The sequence below is a fragment of the Plectropomus leopardus genome, chromosome 4 (assembly GCF_026936395.1).
Source record: "Plectropomus leopardus strain MGB_pleo_1.0 chromosome 4, ASM2693639v1, whole genome shotgun sequence".
Taxonomy (NCBI): Eukaryota; Metazoa; Chordata; class Actinopteri; order Perciformes; family Serranidae; genus Plectropomus; species Plectropomus leopardus.
The window spans coordinates 25,933,101-25,951,370 of NC_142179.1; the positions used below are offsets into that span (position 1 = coordinate 25,933,101).

The following is an 18,270-nucleotide window of genomic DNA, read 5'->3' on the forward strand; positions in this document are numbered from 1 at the left end:
TGTGTTCAGGCCATGACTGATGCAGTTATATCAGATGGCCTAAATGTGAACCAGTGAATGCGCTAAGTCATCCAGAACAAATTACGGTGATATTTTATCCCTTACTGACATCTTGTCCACAACTTGATCTGCCTACCAGGCCTTCAGCAAGATATTAAAGCGCAAACTGAATCAAAACAACATCTTTGTAACAGGCTAGTTGACCACTACTGGTAATGAAGTTAAGGCAAATATGTCACATCACCACATTATCATGGGTTCTTGTGGGCTTGAGTAATAGTGGTACCATCTACAGACTGAATGTTTCAGTAGAATAATATTTAGTTAAAGAGAATCAGGAATGTGAATTTTTGAGTGATTTACAGTTGCTCTGTTCCTCAGCAAAGCAGCAGTCACTTTGACACACCTTAGAAAAAAAAAAATCCAATAAAATTATTAAGAATCTTCAAAAATGTGTCTTGAGTTTAGATTGTTTGTTTTGTTTCGTATATATCTAACTTCTAAAATATCTAAAATATTTGCAAAGTCACAGATACTGACACAGGCAAAGATTAGACCTGGGTAACTCAGCCGTGGCATTGGAAGAAGGTGTGACAAGATGACAGATGCATGATGGACCTGACCATTATGACACTGATATTTATAACAGATCATAACCAAGACAAGTCTGCCTTAATGTGTATATTTGTTTTCCATGAAACGTTAAATATAAGTCATACAAGTCAGAAACAGATCATTTTCATGTTTGACATCTTGAATATATTCTGCTCGGGGCCGATCAAGCTCATACTGCACACAGAGCATATGCAGATCACATTGCCCATATTGAAACAACTAACTCTAGCAATGAACAGTATGTGATTCTCTGGATCTCATGACAGCTTCCTCCCAAAGAACAAAGGGATAGCGTAATGACAATGAGCTGCATATAGAAACACTATTTCCTGTTAATGTAATTTCCTGAAATTGACTAAAAAGCAGAAGCACTGTTTAGTCCTTTATTAGTCAACTCAAATAAGAAGGCAACATTCTGATTTATTTTTTTCAAAAAGCTTGTAATATGCATGTAGTGATGTTTTCTGGTCAGGCCCCTGATATATGAAAAGTTTTTTGTGCCTACTCCTTAGAGAAATTCTTAACACCTCCGAGATTATAATAAGAAGGTTTACAGTTCTGTCAACATAGTTTTTTTTTGTTATTGCACAACCTGTGAGATTGGACTGATTTGCAAGACTAACACATTTCAGACCCCTGTCAATGACTGAAAAGTTTCTCTGCCACCCAGGAGGGGGCAGTCATCCCTGCATCAGACTTAACAAAACTTTTGCTGGAGGTGAAAATTGAATCAAGAGACTAGTTATGAGAAAGCTAACACCGCACCCCCCCCCCCCCTTTTTTTTCTTCTTCTTCTGAATTTATTAGAGCAGCTCAGCCCTATCTGTTCTGACGGGAGCGTAGAAATAACAATAAAACACTTTCATCATATATTCAAAAGTCTCACATAGCTTTTAATTCACTCAGAGATTCTGTACAGCCACAGTCATGCGTTTATGCTCTTACTGTATGCACACACACACACACACACACACACACACACACACACACACACACACACACAACATACTAAAGCATACATGAGCACACGCAAACAATAACTTGAAGCAAACATAATTGTGAAAGGTTGTCCACAGATTAAATGCATATAGCTGTACTTAGGAAATGGACCAGCTTGCATTCCATTTCATGCTATAGTTGATATGCATAGAAAAAAATCACAACTAAACAGTAAAGCTTTCATTAGATATCCAAAATCAACATCATATGCCAATTTCAGAGATATCTGGTACATCTTTTTTGTGTGAAATGAATAAAATAAACGAGTATCTTATGTTTGAAAATGACAATTAAAAACCTGCCTTATCATTTTTTACCATTTCACAGCAAACTCTTAACGATGCTACAGAGGCAAAAGTACCAGTTTAGGGTCCTGGATGCCTTCGTGATTTTATATCTTAAATTATATAATTATTGTAATCAAGAGACCATTAAAACATAACCCAATCATTTGAGAGTTCATTAAGGTCATGCATAGAAGTTCACATATAAGTATAGGTTACACTGTGGTTTCACTTTTCCACAAACCACTCTTCATTCCGACGGAGCTCTGCGATTGGTCTGTGCCGCTCATGTCCTGCTCTAGCTCAAGCACTGAGTTTTTGAGGGTGCCATTTGGGGCAGCAGCCCCCGGCACAGTGGTGGTGACACTATTCAAAGGGTAGGAGCAGCGCTTTGTGTCTCGCTCTGCTGCCGCTGCCAGTTTCAGGTTGTCTCTGCTGGCGCATCGTCTCTGAGCGCCGTGCATGGCAGCTCTGCTGGCCATAGAAGGCAGCAGGGGGAAGGGTTTGCGGCTCCCGCTGCTGCCCCCGTCGCTTCCCTCTGAAGGGCTGGTCGCAACTGACTCTCCAACGCGCTTCCCGTTGGTAAGTGGGCTTGCCTGGTTCTCTGAGAGGCTGTGGTGGATGCTGCCGTTCTCACTCGTGGCCTGTTTGTGAACCACATGTGATGAACTGAGATGCTCTAAACCAGTGGGCCCTAAAGCTCCCAGGCTGCCCCCACCTCCAGCAGTCCTTAGAGCTTTGAGACGATAGTGACCTCTGCCCTCACCCCGATGGTGATACTGGCTGCTTCCTTGTTTAGTTCTGCTGCTCACTTTCCGTCTCTGGGGATGCACTGGGGCTGCAGAGTTAATGGTGGGCAGAACACTGTTTGTGGGCTTGTTGGTGTTGTCAGTGCTGGTGCTGGTGTTGTTGCCCGCAGGGGCACGTGAAGTGTTGTTTGGATTGTCTTGTGCTACTTGCAACAGGTTGGTGAGCTTGCAGGGCCCGGGGCCCACACTGCTGATTCCACTTGGTGTGGATGATGACCGAGCTGATGAGGAGTTATGAGAGTCAGCAGGTGGATGGCAGTTGATGAAAAGTTGTGATCCCTGCTCGGAGGTCTGCACTCCACTCCCAGTAGTGCAGGTGTGTGTGTAAGTAGACATAGGATGGGAGCGGCGATAGCCCGGGCAACATGCGAGCCAGGAGGCCTGCACATCCAGACGTCGAAAACAGTGGTGCACCACCAGAAACACCCCCAAAACTGTGGCAGCCATACCGTACAGACAACTAAACAACAAGCTAGTGTGCCCTGTCAGCCACATCGCCATAGCTCCACAACACCACAGGACCACAAACAGGAAGTGGGTTGCCACCAGCACTAAGAACTGTGTCTTCAGTGAGTACTGGTCCTCTGGCACCGCAACTGGGTTTAAAGGTCCCACAACGGAGTCTGTGGAGAGGAGGCTGGTGCTTCCTGCTAGTGCAGGCTGGCTCTCAGTCACAGGGGAGGACAGGGTGGTTCCTGTGCATTCTTTGGCCACACGGTGCCTCAGGCGAAACACAGTGCACAGGAAATAGATCCAGGTCACCAACACCACTAAGCCAGCAGGGACAAAGAAAGACCCCAGACTGGGGCGCCACACCAGCCAGCAGCTGCAAGAGGCAGAGAAGAAGTCAGGAGGGTCAACACAAAACAAGGACACGTCTGTGTGTTCAACGTATCACAGAATTATTCACTTCAGAACCAAACAAAACAACACAAAGTCAAGGGGCCAAATGGCTAAAGGATAAAAAGAGAAGCACTTACTAAGGGCTGTTGTCCCCATAGTTGTTGACATTGACAGCTGCAGTGATCCCACAAATGATAAGAGAAACTCCACCGGCTATCAAGTAGAACCTTGAGTAACAGAGAGAAACATATCAAACACAAGTTCCCAGCTGCAGTTTGGGAAATAAAGAGCAGTTCTTGTTTGTGCCACAGGATGCTATACGACCTTTGGCTGCTATGATGTTTTTAAAGTGCGCATGTTGGTGTCACTTTCCTTTTTGTGTTTTTACGTCTCTCTGGCTGTCTATAATCTGAACAGAGCTTTGTGATCCTGCACTCTCATAGTGGGCAGAGTGTTACAAGGGTCAGTACAGGCTCCAGAAGTCTGTGATTTATGCAGCCTGATCCCATGAGACTGAGTGGGCAACAAAAGGGGTGGTGCGAGGGTCAGCGAGGTCGGTGCATGATCGCAGGAGGAGGAACAGAAGGGAATATTTGGAAAGACAGTGCACCCCTTGAATCACCCTGCCCAGATTTATGACGACCCCCTGTGCCTCGGTTATATTGGCTTCATACATTCCTCCCCTCCCCCAGTCATATAGGGTTATAGCTTTTTTTGTGCCTTACAGCAATGCTCTGTTATGTCCCTACAAGGTTTCCTTAAAAACAGAGAGACTTTGAATGTTGCGCACAATGACCCACTTTGATGGCGCACAGTTTGGGTGGTCGTACACAAGAACTGTCCAAAACATTAACAGTATTTACAGAAAACAACAATCTCATAGCGTGGGGAGTGGGTGAAGGTGAGTTGTGGCTGACCTGAGCATAGGTCGCTGAGTTGGCAGAGCAGGAGACTCTCCTTCCGGCTGCCGCGGCATTCTCCACACAGCTTCCTTGTAGATGACCCTAGCGCTGACACCGATCCACAGCAGGGTCGCCAGCGAGGAGTAGTGCAGGGCGATGCCCACCTGTCACAAGTTACAGTCAGGTAAGACATTAAGCTTACACGCAACTAATCAAAATGAGGAGAAAAAAAATCATTACTTACTGCTTGGCAAACCAATGGGTAGCTGGTCAGGCTTATGCCTCCTGTGTAAATAGCTGTTGTCATGGCGATGTGGAAGCAGGTATTCAGTAATGTGTGCCAGCTTTTTCTTGATATGTGAATAGAGCTGTTGGAGTGAAAAGCAAAATGATGAAGAATAGAGGCAAAGAACAAATGGCAGTAAGAAGTCTGCTCATGCACATATAATACCTGTGGTGTAGTATGTGTGTGATGATGATGGTGAAGAGACAAAGGAGGAGCACTGCAGTGCAGGCATACACCACAGGGTGGAGCACCCTTACAGAGATGGGTGAGGAGTTGGGGAAGTCCGGCACCTCCTAGCAAAAAAAAAATCGCACACAAGTCGAATGAAAGTCTCATCTAACCTTGGTGATCCTGAATGAGTGATAAATGTCCAGGGCTATCTTACCTGCAGCACAGCATAGTTGCTAAGCAGAGCACAGCGCATGGTGGAGGTGCTGCTGTCACTGTGGACCAGCTGACAGCCCTCCTGGCTCCAGCTTCCCTGTTTCTCTAGTGCCCTCAGGCTCCACTGGGCTGCCACAGCATCAGTACCTGGGGACAAGTGGCGCAGCGACACCCAGATGGGCTCCGAGTGGTTCCACATGCTGCAGCCGTCTGGCACACAAAGAGGGGAAATTAAATGGGGAAATCAGTCACGGATACGAATGCCCTCAGCTTGTCTTGTGTTCCTTTATATTGCTTGTTGAGTTTCTACAATTCCAAGACTCTCAACATCCCTCAGAGACTGTGACTAACTGTGCTTTTTATTTGAAGGTGGAAAGAGCTAACATAAAAAAAACCTGTCAATGTCAAGAAAAAGAGAGCAGACAAGAAAAGTGCTGTGCATTCTCAGGCCTTGTAGCTCAGATACAGTAAATTCTATCAAGTGTAAAAATACAACAAGCGTGAAAGTGGCCTCCAGCCTTTTCTTCAATAAGTTTCTCTCCAGATTCAATAAGTGGGTGTTTGTTTGATCCTGAGACCATATTGTTGATGATATAATTAGCTGCTACAGTGCGTAGCACTTCAACTGTCATATCTTACACAGCCATCTACAAGGACGAGATTTGAAAGGGACCTAGAAATGCTAAGTGTCTTTCCAACAGTATTATATGATGCAATTTCCTTTAAATGTAAGAAAACAACCAAAGACTCACTTAACAGGTGGAGGTTCCTTACCTAGGCCAACAAAGATGACAGGACTGTTGACGCTACGTCGGCGAGAGTGTTCCCCAGTGTTGCTCGAGTTCGCAGACAGAGGAAAAAAGCTGCCGGTCCTAAAGGCTACAAACTGCAGCTTACAGTCTGCAGGAGCATCAGGAGGAAACAGAGTCGCTGGGAGAGTCACTGAGGCCAGGGCGACTGAATTCTGCAGAAAAAACACAAGACATATAAAATCAATCAGTACACGGTGATAGCTGTGAGTGCACATACAATAAGTTATTGATGGCTGAGTGTAAGTGTAGTATTAGTGGCCAGGAGCAGACACAAAACATGCTCACACCTCACCTTTAGGGGAAAATTGTTGAGGGAGGTATTGTGGGAGCCGGTGCTGCATCGAAAACGAAGCTGCTGCTCATGAGCAGAGTCTGTCATTTCCATTCCCAGGCTGCCTGTGGAGACCTCACGACGTTGATACGCGGTGCAGGTTATGCCGGTGAAGTGTGCTGGTCGAATAAAGTGAGCTTCCATCACGATGTTCCTAGACACCTGCACACATCAAAATCAGCGATAAATAGTAAAGATTTTTTCCCTATACATTGCCACTCAGATACCTAAAAATGATTTGCATATTGTTTATATATTTTCTGGACATCCCATTGTTTGGTTACATATATAGGCGAAAAAAAATCCAACCAAAAATCTGCACCTTTACATCTCAGTTGCAAATTTACACACAACTCCCAAAATTCATATACTACAAATACATGCATTTCCTGTTGCTACAACAAACTATAAATATATTCAGTGAGATTCTCCAGAAGCCCTATTTGCTCTGTTAAGAAAGCTTGCGATGAGATGAAAAATGATGATGAGTGCCTACCATAGAGAAGTCCTGAGCATGACCGTGCAGCTGAGGCCAGGCCAATGTCTCCAGAGAGTAGACTATAGAGCTGCAGGCTCTCTTCTCTCTTTGGGCGAGAGCGAGGATCTGATCGTCCACCTGCATCAGGTTACTGCCCATCTCGACCAACACCTCTGACAGCTGGAACACACAGAAATGTTACAATGCAGGGATTTTGATGCCATTTACACATTCCCATTTTGTTATTTCAAATATGCGGTCCTCACCTCTCGCAGCTGTCTGACATATTCCATAAACTTCTCCATCATTTGTGCCACATACAACACATCCACAGAGTCGGTGAAGCCTGCAGCCTCCAGAGTGTAAGTGCGCACCTGATGTGCCAATGTGACAGCATTGGACGCATTGATGGGCCTCTGAGAAGCAAGAGCAGAAATAGAGCAAGGGTTGATGTCATGAAACTGTACCGTCATATTGTTTACTGAACAGCAACCATGTACTGTAGCAAAACTACTGACCAGAATGAAGGTATGCAGGACACGGGTGATGCCATTAGTGTAGTGACAGTCTGAATAGTCACCATCCTGCCAGTTTCCAGAGCGGTCACAGTACCGAGATGCTTTCTTCTGCTCAATACCTCCCTCCACAGACAGGGAGGGGTAGCGCAGCTGCAGGCAGTACTGATGTGAGGTGATGCCTGCCAGAGTTCTGGGCCACCTGGGGATTCAGACCAGAGGAGAGTGAGAGCACTGGATCCTTAGGTATGTAATAATAATCACTGGAGCTGTAACTAACCTGAACTCCCCGCGGTTGTTGACAACTTTATCCTCTGGACAGAAGGAGGCGCTGTTCTCCAGCACCACTATTTCGACACTGCGAGAAATATTGCCACGCCCAGTAGAAACCACACACTCCCACTCTCCTCTGGCCTCCACATGTACGTTGAATAGAATAAGCTCACTGGATAAAGAGGACAGCTCGTTATAATACCATATATGACAAAGTGTGTCTGAGTTAATTAAACATCCTCAGTTTATCAGATCGCTCAGCATTTTTTTTGCACAACAATAGGATATAAACATCTCTGTACCTGGTGATGAAGGTGCAGTCATGCAGCACGCTGTTCTCCAGCTGTACACCCATCTCAGGGTTAGAGGTCACCAGCTGACCATTGTGACGCCAGTGTAATGCAGTGATCTTGTCCACCAAGGCAGCAGTGCAATGGAAGGGCAGACGATCACCTTTGAAGACCACCTGACGCTGGGACGGCAGCAGCGACAGGGTGTGCAGCTCCAGAGGGCCGTCTGAGCAGCACGGTGGGAAAAGACGCAGATGTGACCGTTAGACATTATTTCTGCTGCTCTCCCATTACTCAACCTCAGCTAAATGTTTCCACAGAAGCTATTATGAGTCTAGAGCAGATTGGATGCAGACAGCAGCAATTGGTAAATGCAACCCACAGGATTAGTTGTCAACACGGCTCAGTGATACTTTTAGAAATACGTCCCGGCTGAGCTGCTGGGATTGATCTCTTTCAAACCCCTTTGAGGGAGTAATCCTTAAAAAATACTGGGACAATCTTAAGCGCTGGTGTGCACTGTCATTGTCATTCACAAGCCAATGTTCTCTGAAACAAAGCGGTGAACCGCCTAATTCATATGCCTCATTCTAGCCAGGCTCTCACCACAGCTCAGCTGGCTCTCCCTTAGTCCACGCAGGGGCTTTCCCCTCAGGCTCCTGGGGTAGGCACACAGGGTTTCATCACCTAGTCGGGCTGAACTACTCCGAAAGAAGCCCGGGACCCAACGCAGCCCGCAGTCACATGACAGGTAGTCTGAGTTGAAGTTCCTGGAGAGAGAAGTGATGGTTGATTATCAGACTTTTTACCAGCTTCATATACACTGTTATCATCCAGCTACACATTGTTGAAGCAACATACCATACCAGGCCTGATGCGAATTTGTTAAGTGGCACCCGCCTCAACACTGTATCTGTTCGATATTACTGTTTTATTGTTTCACTCTGAAATTAATGGACTGTTTTATGGAAGAACTGTCAGCTCTGTCTATTAAAAAACAAGCAAAGCTTCAGATTTGTAATGTTTGGAGACAGACTTATCTTGTGATTTATGGTATGTTCAAGTATGCTTTTTATCTACAAATAATACATAATTGAAAATATTCAAATTCAAATGAATACATGTCAAATACAGTATATCATCATTGCTCATTTGAGTTTTTCTGCAGATTTGAAGCAAAAACCCCTGGCAAAATACACATCAGCTGAAAATAAACTTTAGTTTTGTCTGGAATATTTATTGTTGTGTTCATATATGGAATGGTATGCTGTGAGAGTGATTTGTTGTGGTTATAGTGCCGACAGTGTCCAACACTCACACTAGCTTGAGGGATGGCAGCTCCTGAAAAACTCCTGGATCCAGGGTTGATATGATGTTGCCAGAGAGGTTCCTAGAAGAACATAAATAGTTGAATGTCAACAAATTAACTTCACAATGCAGACAGATCAATAATTTTAGGGAATCAATCTATAAGTCACTTACAGTTTTGTGAGGTTGGACAGCCCCTGGAACATGTCGGCAGCCAGGCAGCCAATGCGATTGTTGGATAGGTCACTAAAAGTGTGAAAAGACAAAGGAATGTGTTGGTTATTTTCAAATCAGGTGAACTCGTCTTAGTCACAGATTGTGATATCTTGACTCTGTCAATGTCCATGTTGTTTTTGAGATATCAGATCAAACTGGTGCAGGATCTCCCCCCGCCTCATTTAAAGTGAAATAAATAGTGATTTTCCACAACCAGAAGGCTTAGAAAGTTAAACATCTATGTAAGCATGCCCACAGTCCCTGCCACTTTCCCTTATCTCTACTCCGTGGGCCCTGTGAAGGTTTATCACAGATGGGGTAAAAGCAGGGCCCCTGTTCTGCCGTCCACCTCTGAGTGTGATGTATAGCCACAGCCAGAGAGGGATCTGCTCTGTTGCACCTCTGACACTACCCAGCAGAGAGCTGTCCAGAGCATGTGTTTATCTCCCCTTGTTTGTTTTGAGAAGCCCCAGACCTTGCAGGGAAAACACAAGTAGGGGGAGGAGGGAAGGGGAGTCACGCGGCGCAGCACAGACGACCAGCTCCGACCCTCGCATCCAGACCTCGGTGTCCAAAGACACATTGAGTGAGCAGCGAGTGGCTGCAAACAGCCGCCCTGTCACATCCAATCACGTGTGAGGAGCCTCTACATAGGCCTGTGGTTTGCGTGGCGGTGGGAGCGGGGCACCAGAGATGACATCGGAGGGCCCCCGCAATGATCAGCAGAAACACTTAGTGAAGGAGGCCTTTATTGTCGCACTAACGCCAGGAGCTCCATATGACATTTGACATCTGCCATGACCTGCCAGAACAGTATCTGGGCCTGTCTTTGTACATCTACTGAGAATTATGTCTCCAACCAAACAATTTAATTTAAAATTTCCATGACTGCGTTTCTGATTTTTGTCAATATGTTTGCTGCTCTGAACCAAATGTGAATAGTGTCTACTTACAGTTTCCGAAGCTCAGACAGGCCCTGGAAGGCTCCCGGCATGATGGTGCTGATCAAGTTATGCTTGAGGTCCCTGGGAACAGAGAAAATATTAGGTTGATGAGAAAATGCATACCGAGATGATGCTGAAATGTCTTTAATGAATACTTCTCAAGTGAGGGATATGCTTGTTTGCTTCCTCTTGTTGATAGTTAGATGAGAATATCAAGACCACTCTCATGCCTGTTTGGTGAATTTGGACCTGGAGCCAGCAGCTTAGTTTAGCATAAAGCTATCCTTGCTCTGTTCAGGGCCAAAAACTCTGCCTACCAGCACTTCTAAAGATCACCTTTAAACATGTTATTAATTGGTTTGTTTAAAAGAGATTATATGACACAGAGTACAGCGATGATGTTTTTCTGTAGGCCATGGAAGTCATTACTCCACTATATCTTTACATGGCAAATAGTTGTTTGCTGCTATATGTTGTACGCAGCTCCTTTAATCGATACAAAAAATGAAATATATGGTGCATGCATTCCTTTGGGCCCTCTCATGTGGTATTTTCTCCCTTGAAAGTAGAAACTTTCTGGAAGCAAAAAATGTCAGTGTTTGCTGACATTTTCAGAAATGGCACGGGCAATGGGCGCTAATTTTTCTGCTGTTAATATTTTGTTGTTGTTCCTCAGAATTTTATAATATGTGTAAGGAAAATGTTAATATTCCCGATGGCCTCATCTTTTTCCTCTGACACTGTGCACACTTTGCATTACCTGCATGACTCGCTCACTAATTAGCCTCAGTGGCTTCTAGACGCCAACAGTCGCGTCCATGTTATCATTAGACAATGGTAACCCAGGGGTGCTGTCACGACTTAATTACTTGAACGGCAAGCATGTTGTGCACACGGCATCCCATGTTGTAACTACGAGCTCATGAGTTCCATTAAAATGCAGCAGTAAAAACAATAATTCACAATTGTATCACCTTTGAACAAAGCCAAGCATGCTGTTTTCCCATGTTTTTGGTCTTGATGCTAAACTAAGCTAACTGGGTGCAGTAGCTTCATGCTTAGAGATGAGAGAGGTATCAGTCATCTTGTCTAGCTGCTAAGAAAGCAAATTGACATAATCCATGACTATTCCTTTAATACTGAAAATTCGGGAAAATGATAAGTTTAAAATGAAGCTACAATGGAGACATCATTTCTTAACCTGGCTCTTCAAGTGGGACACAGCAAGATATTTCAGCACACAGATAGGAAATCTTATCCCATCAGCCACCGAGGCCTGAGGCGAGCGAGACGCAGATACTTGACCAAATAAAATATTAGTTGAATCTAAAACTGCGAGCAAAGGATTCTGTCATTTTTCTGCATATTTCTCAATGACTCTTCCTGTGATAAAGTTGGCCATTGAAAACCATAAATATTAATGACTTGTCCTCCCTTTGAAGATCCAAGTCCATACTATCCGCTGCACTTTCTCCACCCTCTTCCCATTCCCCACCCACACCCATGTGCTTAACTATTCAGCCAGATGCCCCTCTCCATCAGCTAACCTGCGTTAGATTTTGTATCCAAGATGTTTTTTATTGGCCAGGTGGGAATAGTGAGGTTAAAGCGGGTCAGGAGACGGATGGTTATCGGCAGCACATGGGCGATGTGGGTTGGAATGCGATCCATGCAGCATAAAAAATGCCTGCTCCCTTCGGACCGGTCACAGAAGAGGATTTCCTTCCAGGAGCTCAAAAGCATCAATGCTGTGACTGCATTTTTGTGTAATTCACTTCTGCTTGAAATGCCACTGTGGTAGGGAAGACCTCAGGGGACTTTCTGGTTCTTTTTTTCCACCAAAATTATCTGTCATCGCTGCTCTCGACCACGCTGCCTCACACCATGCGCAACCTCAGGCATCTCTTAACCATTGTCTTGTCCGCTTTCCAAGAGATGAGCTATTTTGATCAAACTAGGGCAGGGAAATTGTTTTAGAAAATGGCTTCCAGTAAAGAATTAGACTGTGCGGTATGGCTGGGATAGAGTCAGAGATCAGGAGTTTTGCCGTTGGTCCGCACTCTTGCTGAGCCATCGCTCATATCTGGATTACAGATGAGACAGGTTATAATGATGGAGCAAAAGCTGTCTGGCGTTGGACCAAAAGGCTGAGGTCTGTTGTGTTTGTCTCAAAGCAGACAGTCTTGGACAGCTCAGAACCAGCTCTTTGAAGCATGCCAGCCTTGTCACTTTACAACAACTTCACAGCTTTTTAAAAAGGTGGAGACGTTTCCACTGCTATGGTCAGAGGCAAAAAAAAAGTTTGGTAAATTATAAATTTCACCAATCACCAGTCAAATCAAAGAGGTGTTTGTGTTAGACAGAAAACAGTTCTCCACTATGTGTGTGTGTGTGTGTGTGTGTGTGTGTGTGTGTGTGTGGGCCTCGTGAGCCTGTCACAATGTATATGTGGTAATCTTTGTGTGCCTTTGAATGTCCATGCGTTTCTGCATGTCAGTAGCTGTATAGGTTTTGTTGACCAGAGAACAATACTGCTGTTTCCAGTCTGTGTGTCCCGGGGCTCATTAGTGCAGCGATGAAAGACGAGCCACTGCCCACTATTTCCTCTCTCTGATGACCGTCTCTCCCTTCTTGTCTGTCCTTTTCACACTCACTCACACACACACACACACACACACACACACACACACACACACACACAAACACGCATTTGCTGCGTAACACTGACCTCCATATATATTGTAATGGGATTAAGGCAGTAAGCAATTAACCCACCCAATTTTGGTGTAAACACCAAAATTCTGAGCTCACCAGAAACCTCACATCTTTCACCTTAAAATTGAAGATTCAAATGTGATTCCTGTATTGGAATAAATCATGTTAGTTTTGTACTAAAACACTGCTCATTCCACTCTAAAATACCATGACGCAGGTGGTCAATGTGCTTTGCATTTTATCACACGAGCTAAATCAAAGATAAAACTTGTCATTGTGATCTATATGATCAAGTAAGTTGATCCTCATTAACAACAACAACAGAATTAAAAATGTTATTAAACCTCTGTAGCTCAGCTTAAAGCTAGTGGCCAAGTTTAGCCACCAGCAGAACATATTTGGGGCCAGATTCACAAAGCTTCCCAGTACAAACAGTTGCTCATACTGATAACAGTTTCTAAGAAAATCCCCTTAAAGTTAAGACTAGGTCGTGGTGAAAATAAAAGTTATTCACAAAGCGTCTTAGCCCGTAATAGAGCTCCTATAGTGAAAAACTGTTCGGAGTAGGGAGGAGGACGTTTAAGGTGCCTGAGAGTTTTGTGAGCAGAGGAGAAAATGGTGGAAACACAAAAAAGAGGTCGGAGAAATATTCTCAAAACACTGGATGAACGTGAGTTAATGAAATGCAGCAGAGTAGATGGTGCAGAGACAATGTTTTTGGTCAATTTCAGAGATGCGCTCACATTTCCCACCCAACAATGGAACAATTTAATGACATAAATAAAGTGATCACAACACTAAAATATTTGGAAAACTGGGAAACTGCTACAGAGTAGCAGTGTGATCACACAAAATAGCTCTCACAGTCTCATATTGTGATGCAGTTCCTTTTATTTCAATTGAGTGTCCACACATTGCAGGTTCACAAAAAGGTGTGTCTGCAACAAACAATCTCAACTGTTAAAAAAATGTGTCATACCTAGCAAGGGAGTCAACGCTCCTCACTCAAGTAAAAGTTTCTGTCTCCTACCTGCTCAGTGTTGCTCTGATACCTTTCCTCAGTCTCTCCTAAGTTAGGATTCCTTTCTAAAAGTTTTTAGGCTACCATAAAACTTAATTTAACAACCCGGGCCATTAACTGCTTAAACCACTGAACTCAACAGGCTTATATCTGGGACAGGTATCTGTCTATATACGCCGGGCTTTTAATTCATTTCATACAACTGCTAATCAGCAAAGATGGGAAACACAGTCAAACTGTTAATTCAAACCTCTTTTTTTCATGTCTTTTGTTCACTCTGCTGGTATTATTGTCTTCTGTGGTGCTCATGACTTCCGTAAAATGAACTGAGGGGTTGAATTATATAGAATCCTATCAAGCTGACAAATGTTTGAACATTTATATTTGTATGCAGATCTAAGCAGCTAACTAATGTTAACTCTAGCACATAGCCAAAACACTTCTATAAAAATGACCTGCTTGGTAACCGGGCCTCTAATTGAGACAGGTGTGTATTTGTCAAAATTTGTAGCCACACAGGGATAGGGACAGGGCATTACATTGGGACAGGCTTATATCTCAAGATTTACAGTAAGTTAGGAGCTCTCTGACAGTATTCTCAGAATGTTTGTGAATACGGCCCCTGAATCGGAAATCAAACTGCTGGTGGTTGAGTTGCATTGTGGGTAATGTAGGCAACAGGTTTTGACAAAGAAGATCAATTTGAAGATTGAAAAAATATGTTTTCTCTAGGGCTGTCAAAATAACGTGTTAATTTCGATTCATTAATGGCAGAAAAAATGACAGGTTAAAAAAAAAAGAAGGCCACAGTGGCTTTGTAACATGAATTTTTGTACCACCGGAGTACTTCAAGACTGAAATATCACCTCAATACAAAGCATTAAGCAGCGAACCCAGAGGTCTGAGTCAGCACAGCCTCTGATGCTAGTGCTAGCAGCCAGCCTTGTCAAGCCATACTCGACCAGGCGTTTAGACCCAAACTGAGTAAGTCTACCTATAACCGACTAACTAACTAACTATAAAAATGGATTGCAATGGACTGCAGACCAGTTTGGGTGGTAGTAGAGGACAGTTTGGGTGATAGAGGACAGTTTGTATGGTACAGAGGGCAGTTTGGGTGGTAGAGGACAGTTTTGGTGGTAGAGGACAGTTTTGGTGATAGAGGACAGTTTTTTTTGGTAGAGGACAGTTTTGGTGGTAGAGGACAGGGGGTTATCAGAGGCTTTACAGATAGGATTCTCTGACACATCTTACAAGCTGCCATCGTGAAGCACAGCTGTGTCCAAAATCCAGAAGCTTTACGGCTCAGAAAAGAGGAAAGAGGAAAAGCGAAGATGTGGTGGCGGGGGCCAAAATATGGGGAGTGGGGATCACTGGACTTCAGTTAGCAATCAGTTACCTTGGTGTTACAGTCATATACTTTGATATATACTAAGATTTTTATACTGGGGATCTTGCAGCATCACTATTCACAAGACTGTAAGTAGATTTTTAAAAGAGATTATTTTGAATCCTGATCCTTATGGAAAATACTAAACTACTAAAATACCAAACTTCCTCTAAGAAATGTGACATTATTATTAATTTATTACATTTCCGCAAAAACACACAACTCTAGAAAGACAAGATAAAAGGCATCATATGTCAACAGTATTCTTGTTAAGTCAGCATCGATGTAACCCATAAAGATTGCATGGATCTGTGTACAAACTTAAAATTTGGGATTTTTTCGCCTCAACTCTCTAACAGTATCTGCTGGTTAGCTGTGTTATTTCATAAGAAGAAGATTTGGGAATGAGAGGCATACCGTTTCAAAAATTAAGATTTCCCACTGAAATGAATGCTGGTCGGTGGATCACATGTACACTGAATTTAACACTGCATGACTCTTGTTCCCTCCAGATCTCCTTTCTCCTCCTTTTCTACGGTGAAAAGAAACCAAAACTTGTCCATGTTCTTGTGTCTCCATGGTGTCCTCTCCATATTTACTATCTAACAAGTTTGTTTGGTGATGGAGAGAAAAACAATGTTCACATCACTAAACTTCAGTATTTTCATGAGCCAAGACTTCAAACTTACAATAATGTTAAATATCTTTAGATTTTATCTTGCAACCATGTTACGTCAAACAATCCAGATCACAGAGCTCACAACTCTTGCAAAACTCTCATGATTTTATTCTGACGTTTCCCCTGCTATTCTTAGTTCTAACTTTACACAATAAGGGTTCATGTTTACAGCGTAAAACATAATTACAACTTCAAGGGAAAATGGACTTGCAGCACATCACTGGGCTGTCAACGTTAACGCAATAATCATGATGCGATTAAGTCTGAACATACATTGTTTTTTTGGGGTGGGGGGGGGTCTTAGTTTTTTCGTCTTTAGCAGGTTGTATCAGGCTGAGTGTAGCTAGAGCGATACTACTGGTATCATAAAACTAGAAAGCCTAAGAAATCCGGTGTTTTGTTTTGTTTTTTTGCTGTCATCTGATTCCTATCTGATAAGAATGGCTTCACTTTGTCAATATGGATTTCAAAGATGTTTTGTAATGCAAAATAATGGAATTAGAAACATGTGATTACAAAATGCAATTAATTGCGATTAAATATAGAAATTCTGCAATTAATTGCGTTTAAAAAAGGAATCATTTGACAGCCCAAATAATAACACATTACATCAATTAGCACGTTTACAAAACACAAACATAAACGCAGATGCAGAAGTATATTCACAGACTGGTCATAAAAGACAGAGATTATATGCCAAACAGGCGCTGAGAGCCTCATATTGGCACATGTAAGTGATAGTGTTTAGTTTATGAGCACCCCCAGCTCTAAGACTGATCAACTAGTAATAGAAATACAATCAAACATCTGCATTTCCTGCAGTCTGCTCCTCCTTCTGCATCTTGAGAGGTTACAGCTCTGTGTGTGCTTTGGCCTGAAGACTGTCAGCAGTCCACTGCCTCTGATACACTCTCTTATCACCAAGCTGGGGAATGTGGAGGAGCTCACCGGAGTCAACAGGACTTGAAGAACTCGCCATGCGCTGTATAGCCCAAATGTCAGCTCTTGTTGCCAGCTAAATCCTGGTAAAATCTGTGCTGCGGCACCTCACCGCTTTCCCTCGCTCCCAGATTTATTTCCGACTTTATTTCAAATCTACAGAGTGACAGCTCCAGCAGGCCTCATACTCAGGCGATGACTTGTCTGTGTGCCCTCTGGAGTAGACGGAGCCCTCCCTGACAACAACTTCACAGCTCAGTGGCCCCGACACTGATGACAACAGCTGTCACCGAGCAAGAGGATAATAGCAGAGACAAGAAATGCTTCAAAGACTTAGGCTCGCTGAGCATGAAAATATGGTTAAAAAGGTTAAAAGTCGTAACTTGTAGCTTTTTTATTATCTTCAGTAGCAGCATGTACTTGGTGTTGACACATTATTATTCCCTTTTGAGTTCTGCTTTGTAACCTTGGGAGTGCGGTGCTTTATTCGCGTCGCCACATGCGGCCTGTGTGATGGGGTTGTGACAGACTCAAGCTCACTCCCAGCCCAGAAGGGGCCATTGTCTGCAGCCGCTGGGCCTAGCACCAGCGGCTGCCATTTCCTGATCAATGGGGCTGGTCCTCTGCCATTCTGAAGAGTCATTTCTCTGTGGGTATATGGGGATGAGCACCTGGGCCCCATGCAGGCTGGAGAGGAGCGACGTGCTTGTAGGGCAGCGAGAGGGTAATAATGAAGACACGGTCTGTAAAGCGCTCCAGACGTGGAGTGCTCCATTATCATGAGCACAGCGGCGGGGACTGGAGTGCTCCACTGACATTGTTTAGGCCTTGGCCCCGGAGGGAGCTGGGAAAATGACTGAAGCCAGGGAATGGCCACTCATTATCGGCCAGACTGGAATCAAGAATTTCCTGTTCCTGGAATTTTTTTTAATGGAAAGACATGACATTACAAGGCCAGTTTCTTTACTTTATTTTTATCTCGATGTAAACTAATATAGGCAACTGCCTAAAGACAGACATAAGTGTCTATGGAGGAATTAAAACTTTGTTGGGAAAAAGAAGTGGGGGGGGGGGGGTAACTGGTACCTTGGTTCCTGACAGAGGTCAGGCTGAGACCATTTTTGTGCCGCGTGTCATTTCCTGTCTGGTTGGCGTCTCTCGCAGAGGCCCTTGCTCGTTTATTTTTACAGTTTCCTTTTTCTCCTTTTTTACTAGCTAGCTTTCCCCTGTAGGGAGG

General features: G+C 43.9%; 1 protein-coding gene across 1 annotated transcript in view; it reads right to left on the reverse strand.

Moving 5' to 3' along the window:
* Positions 1–984: 984 nt before the first annotated feature.
* adgra2 (adhesion G protein-coupled receptor A2) overlaps positions 985–18,270 on the reverse strand; it is a 46,462-nt gene continuing 29,176 nt past the window's right edge. Inside the window, exons 3-19 of the mRNA XM_042488826.2 lie at positions 10,299–10,370; positions 9,304–9,375; positions 9,140–9,211; positions 8,428–8,591; positions 7,834–8,047; positions 7,539–7,703; positions 7,262–7,460; positions 7,010–7,159; positions 6,762–6,923; positions 6,227–6,427; positions 5,897–6,086; positions 5,124–5,332; positions 4,904–5,031; positions 4,697–4,820; positions 4,468–4,616; positions 3,688–3,777; positions 985–3,533 (exon numbers count right to left, since the gene is read on the reverse strand). Of these exons, the coding sequence (XP_042344760.2) occupies positions 2,114–3,533; positions 3,688–3,777; positions 4,468–4,616; positions 4,697–4,820; positions 4,904–5,031; positions 5,124–5,332; positions 5,897–6,086; positions 6,227–6,427; positions 6,762–6,923; positions 7,010–7,159; positions 7,262–7,460; positions 7,539–7,703; positions 7,834–8,047; positions 8,428–8,591; positions 9,140–9,211; positions 9,304–9,375; positions 10,299–10,370 (3,781 nt within the window). The 3' untranslated portion in view covers positions 985–2,113. The remainder of the gene's footprint in view (positions 3,534–3,687; positions 3,778–4,467; positions 4,617–4,696; positions 4,821–4,903; positions 5,032–5,123; positions 5,333–5,896; positions 6,087–6,226; positions 6,428–6,761; positions 6,924–7,009; positions 7,160–7,261; positions 7,461–7,538; positions 7,704–7,833; positions 8,048–8,427; positions 8,592–9,139; positions 9,212–9,303; positions 9,376–10,298; positions 10,371–18,270) is intronic.